The sequence below is a fragment of the Aedes aegypti genome, chromosome 1 (assembly GCF_002204515.2).
Source record: "Aedes aegypti strain LVP_AGWG chromosome 1, AaegL5.0 Primary Assembly, whole genome shotgun sequence".
In the NCBI taxonomy this organism is placed as follows: domain Eukaryota; kingdom Metazoa; phylum Arthropoda; class Insecta; order Diptera; family Culicidae; genus Aedes; species Aedes aegypti.
This window is the reverse complement of record NC_035107.1, coordinates 43,237,871-43,243,870: the sequence shown is the minus strand read 5'-3', so window position 1 is coordinate 43,243,870 and position 6,000 is coordinate 43,237,871. Positions and strand designations below refer to the sequence as shown.

The following is a 6,000-nucleotide window of genomic DNA, read 5'->3' as shown; positions in this document are numbered from 1 at the left end:
AAACTGGCGAGATAAAGGACAGTTTAGCAGAAGTAAAAATGCAGTCTGGCGAGAGAAAGGACAGATTTGCTGAAACAAAAAAAAAAAAAATAGAAAAATGCACAGTATCACTGAAAAATGTAAAAAAATGAATGTTTGGGTTTGCAAAACTGACGAGATTAAGGACAGTTTAGCAGAAGTAAAAATGCAGTCTGGCGAGAGAAAGGACAGATTTGCTGAAACAAAAAAAAAAAGTTTACAGAAATGCACAGTATCACTGAAAAATGTGAAAAAAATGAATGTTTGGGTTTGCAAACTGGTGAGATTAAGGACAGTTTTGTAGTAATGAAATATGCAGTCTGGCGAGAGAATGGACAGACTTACTCAGTAACAAAATCGTCAAGAAAAAAACATACAATGCTAATGAAAAAATGTGATAAAACGAATAAGTATTTGGTTTGCAAACTGGCGAGATAAAGGACAGTTTTTGTCAATGAAGAATGCAGTCTGATAAGAAAATAGACTGATTTGCTGAGCAAAAGAATATCAAGAAAAAAAAATAGTTTCAATGAAAATATGTGATTAAACGAATGTTTGGTTTTGCAATCTGGCGAAATAATGGCCGGTTTGCAGTAACAAAAAAATGAAGTCTGGTAAAACGCAAATTTGCGAGAAGAAAAGAAAAAAATAACAATTTGGTGTCATGGTATATGCGGTAAAGGATTTTAAAATAATCTAAAGGATTAGGTTGCGATTACTATTGAATAATATTGGATGATATTGTGATTGTACACGATGGAAATATGAGAATATTAGAAAAATCGTATGATTTAAAAAAAAATCGTATTGTTTATGAGTAAATGGAGGATAAAAATAAGGATATTAAATAAAATATCTGGCGAGAAGGATGGATTAGCTGCAAAAAATAAGTGTACTAACTGGCGAGATAAAGGACAGTTTAGTAGAACTAAAATGCAGTCGAGCGAGAAAAAGGACAGATTTGCTGAAGAAAATTTTATTTCCATAAAAATAAGATAACATGAAGCGAAACTTAAAAACTGGTGAATGGAATGTTGAATAGTCTAAAGTGTTACAAAGCAAATGAAATAACTACACTTATTTTTCAATAGTATTTTTCTCCAGCTAATTTGCATAAGTAGCGGGTAAAAATGAAGGAAGTAAATATGGATACAATTGAAAACGATTGCAAATAAAATAGCTACACATTTTAGCGCTTAAAACATATATTTAAGTTCATTCATGAATTATCAGTTTTAGATAAATGAAAATAAGAGAGTAGGGGTGAAAGGAAATGTAGTATAAGAGATTGAGCCATAATGAAAATGAAAAAAAGCAAGCATAAGCTTTTATAAGACACAGTCTTCCACATCATGCGACTGTTCATTGGTTGATCGACTGAACCAATCAACAGACAGCTGTCAAGGATGAACGGGAAAGCAAACGTATAAAAGGGCACCGCCTGATGCGGTCACATCAGTTTATCGACGATAGTTGAAGCGGACGGACGAAAAGGAGCAGCAGTAGCAGCAGCGGAACAACAGTGTAGAAAGCTACACCGCTCCGACGATGAGCAAGCGGGTGGCACCACCCTCTGTTCGTCGGAGCATCGAGAAACAGCAGATCAGCAATCGGCGCCCAGTGTGTTCCTCACTGCGGCCGTCGAAAGAAGCGGATTTAATAAAAATAAAGCTGCTCTGGTCACGACAGGTATGTCTTGAAGGATACAGCATCCAAAGTAAGTAAGATTTTTTAGATTGCACCAAGTTTGTGGGGAAAAGGGACTGACACGGAGGGTCCCGTAGTTTCGAGGTTATACTTAAACACGAAGGAGTACACCATCCTCCGCCAGTGTCTGATGCGACTGGGCACACTGACTCCTTTTCGTAGGCAACAAACCTCACACAACACAAAATCACGGTAAAATGAATCAACGCACAACATTGGACTATGGTTATATGGATATAAATTGGACCAACAACAGGAAATAATACAAGATCTCTCTTTTACTCTATCAGTACGTTTTGTGTCGAAGAATATAGAATAAGATTAAATATAGGTTATATATTCGTGTAGGAACTACAGAAACACTATGATATCTGTTATTGTAGCGGCTAAGTGAACAGAGAGTGTTTCAAATGAACAACGAATATTGTCGGCGCTGTAAAATGTTAGAATCGGTTTATCGCCGAAGTTGGATTTTTCTCAGAATTTTTGCGAGATACCTAACTTCAGAAGTGGTGCATTTGATTCGCATCCGGGTTTTGTTTTCTGCAATTTTATAAAAAGCTTATTTGTTTAATTTTTACGAAATTTAAAAACCTCGTTTAAATCTGAAATGCGCATTAACTCCAATTCATCCATAGTTCAGCACTCGTCTGAAACTGTTGAATGGATGCTTTTTCAACTGAGCAATGATTTGGTCGGTGTTCAGACAGACTGGACTAGAGGATATTTTGGCGTTCTGAACATATGTTCAGAACTTCATCAGTTCTGATTTTTCCGATGCTATTCTGATGCAGATGTATCATCAAATAGTTAAGTTCCGTTACCACAACAAATAATGCAACTATTTTACATTTTTAATGCTTGGGGTAGGTTTTCCTGAAACCAATATAAATATACTTGATCCAGTCTGTCTGAACACCGACCATTTGAACTTGGATAATGAGTTACCAAGCGTGATGTAATAGGCATTATTAAGTGGAATAAGAACATTGTTTTAAAAAATCAATTTTTTGTAGGACCACTGCATTCTTTTAGGTCGGAAATTTTTATATAAAATGAATAAAAAAACTATAGTGATTGTGAAAATATATAAAATTTCATCTGACTCCTGCGCAGGTTTTACGATAATTCCAAACATCAATTGGGACCTAAAATGTTTAATGAAATCTTGTTTTTATTTAATGACACGAAAGAGCATGTTACTGAAACTATTTTAGCAATTTTTCCCGCTCAAATAACGGCTACATCATATTTAAACTTTAATTTAAAAATTGGGTCCATAAATGAACCTTGACACTTTTGATCATGTTTGACGTTCGCTTAATCGACAAAAACACCACAGGGCATTAAGTTTTAACACTGGGGTTGTTCCTATCTGACATTTCGGAAGGGACACAGAAAGCAAAATACACCCAAAATTGGAGTTTAAGCCAAGGAGTGTGACAAAATCTAAAAAAATGTTTTTTGGACTTAAACAAAGGAATAACATTAAAAATTTGAGTAAACATGTGTTTTTGGCCTAAACTCAAGCGTTTGGCATTAACATTGGGACAGGCCTTTAGGACCCTATACTCCAATATTTCTGCAATCAAATCTAGATTCAAGATTACGAACTTTTTCTAACAGCCTCTACTGTAAAGTATCGATAAATATATCGACAACTAACACATTCATGTTTGTTCTTGTTACCGCCATACAGTATTTGGTCACCACTACCTCAACCTAGCACAACATAAAACCCACTCTCGGCTATGCTGCGACGATCGACCACCTTGCACAATAATGCTTTCTTCTGTCGTACGTCCGGATCCTTTACTGGTATTGGTGCACGAATGCACTCGATCCAGGTTGTCTCCTGTTGTTGCCCACCAGCACCAGGGTGGTTGATCGCAAGTATGTTTGTTTATTTTGCTTCGGCGTTGCTCGGTGGTAGTTGTGCATATTTCTGTGACTGCACAACCACTGCACTAATGTATGATGGATTCTGGTTTATTTTAAACGGAAACCAAGTGCCATCCACCATGATTGATCCTGAATTTGGAACAACATTTTAATTCATGGAGAAAATTTTTAGAAAAAATATTTCGTTCCAAAAAATCATCATGAAAATTTTTTAAAATTATGAAAACGATCCAAGTAAGGCATGATCTACATAATCGTCTCGGGTCCCACGGCTAGTACGAAGACGACGAGGGGCACCTCATCAATTATTCCAGACACGTCCAGCACGAAGGTCTGCTCGATTCAAAGTGATTCAGAAATTTATGGAACAGCGCAAAGCGCAATGGATGGATAAAAGAGGAAACTTGCCGTAGGCCCATAGGTACATGAAGGCAAAGCGCAGGACAACACGCAACCGTCGCTCGCCGTCGATATATGTGCGCTGGGCCTGGGTTCGGGTAAAAAACGTTCAACCACTTTGCACTTATACCAGCATAGCATGGGCCGCAGATCAACATGTTTTCTGTGTGCTATTACATTATGCTTCGCCACACCGCTGCCTCGCCGCTGGAAGCGCAAACTCCAACAGATAGGCGCGCGCGATACAGAGACAGCGAAGAGAGGTCCAAAAACTGGTTCTTGCTGCGAGCGAGGGGTCCACCGATTGATGGAATATGAAAATCATTTATCATAATTCGGATATTTCGATCACTATAGCGAATTTGAGTTATTATAATAAAGTAATTATAACATGAGAAATTTTGAAAATTTCACGTTAAGCTGGCATCCAAGCACCCCTCGCCATTCAAAACTAGTTTGTCGCCATAACTGCACTGTCTCGCTCGCTCCAATGCCTTCTTTGTTCCGATCTCTGTAGATCGTAAAAATTTTCGTTGATTGCAAGTAGATCCAGCAACTTTTCCCACGTTCAAAGTGGTTCTATTTGTTCGGGAAGGTTCGGAAATTTTCACAAAAATGGCCTCATTATCCCAAATTAGTGCCTAATTCTGTGATTTTCACCAATCCACGGAACAAATTCATTGAAAACCGCGGCAAAAAGGGTTCGGGTCCAGGCGTAGCAATACGGCAGCAGCCATTTTGCATTTTCCTGTGCCGAGCGCAGCGGTCCCTTTCTGGCTCGTGGCGAATATCTTTCGCCGAAGACGGCCGACGAGCCGAACGGACGGCAGAGCCAACTTGGGTGTTTGTGTGTTCTAGGAACCCAAGTCCTGCTCAAAGTGTATCGAGACGCGAGTGTGAATGCACATGCTCCGTGCGCTCAGTGGTTCGAAGATTTTTTTGTATGGAGTGTTCCGTTAAGAAACAGCAAGAATAGGGCTGAGAAGCGAGGATAGAGGAGAGGAAGCCCAAGGTGTGTGTGATCTCTGTAGCAGCGTTTTTCTTGAGGAACCTCTCAATCCTGGAGGGATTTGGATTGTGTGGTGATTTCGAATCGTGAGCCCGGAAGAATCTCATCGGGGTGGAGAAGGAAGTGAGCGCATTAGAAAGGAGCTGAGCTAAAATAGTGTTAACGGAAGATTCGGAATAGATAATAAGCCGTTAGCACGGAGAGTGATTTTGAAGAGTCCACAGGGACTTGGCGAAGTATTTGCGTGAAGTAAGCAGTGAATAGTGAATCCAGATCAATGATGGCCGAAGAAGAATTGTCGGCAGAATAATAAGTGGAAAAGTCAAGGTGCTGGGTGATCGTTGAAGAAAAAGATCAACAATCGACATCAAGCTCAAGCAATGAAAGGTGCTACGAAGCTGCATTACAACAATGAGTGTCAATCGGGTGGTTGGGCCTTTTAAGACCCTAGAAGAATCGTGGTGACCTCAACATTGGGGATAATATCAGTGATATATTCAAACGAATGGAAGAATCAAACCTTTGATGATCTATAGGTGTTGTGAAGAAGCAAAAGTGTTCAAATCAGTGTGCATAGACCGGAAACACGAAACTAGGAAGCGGGTTGGACCGGAACCTGCCCGCGTCTGAAGGGATTTTCCCGTAACGTAGTAAAACTAGCAGCCAGAGTTCTCGAGACAACCTTTAGCTGAACTGAATCTGGAACTATGTGGTCGTCAACAACGGCCACCACCACCCGAAGGGGATCGCCCGTCGGCATCTCCGGTCTGTCAAATACTCGGATTAGGATGCTCATCATTGGATTGTTCCTGGTCATGCTGATTGATTCCGCTTCCGGTAAGTACCACTTTTCCCATAGAGAAAGATTTATTCGGAATTCCAACTGACGAACGGAATGACTCCGCCGCCACCAACACAAACAAAGCGCAAGGATATCCAACACACCAACACGCGCCCAACGGTTC

General features: G+C 39.8%; 1 protein-coding gene across 1 annotated transcript in view; it reads left to right on the top strand.

Moving 5' to 3' along the window:
* The first annotated feature begins 4,902 nt into the window (after positions 1–4,902).
* Positions 4,903–6,000, top strand: part of LOC5573035 (neurogenic locus Notch protein) — a 217,971-nt gene continuing 216,873 nt past the window's right edge. The window contains exon 1 of the mRNA XM_021838030.1: positions 4,903–5,872. Within this exon, the coding sequence (XP_021693722.1) occupies positions 5,743–5,872 (130 nt within the window). The 5' untranslated portion in view covers positions 4,903–5,742. The remainder of the gene's footprint in view (positions 5,873–6,000) is intronic.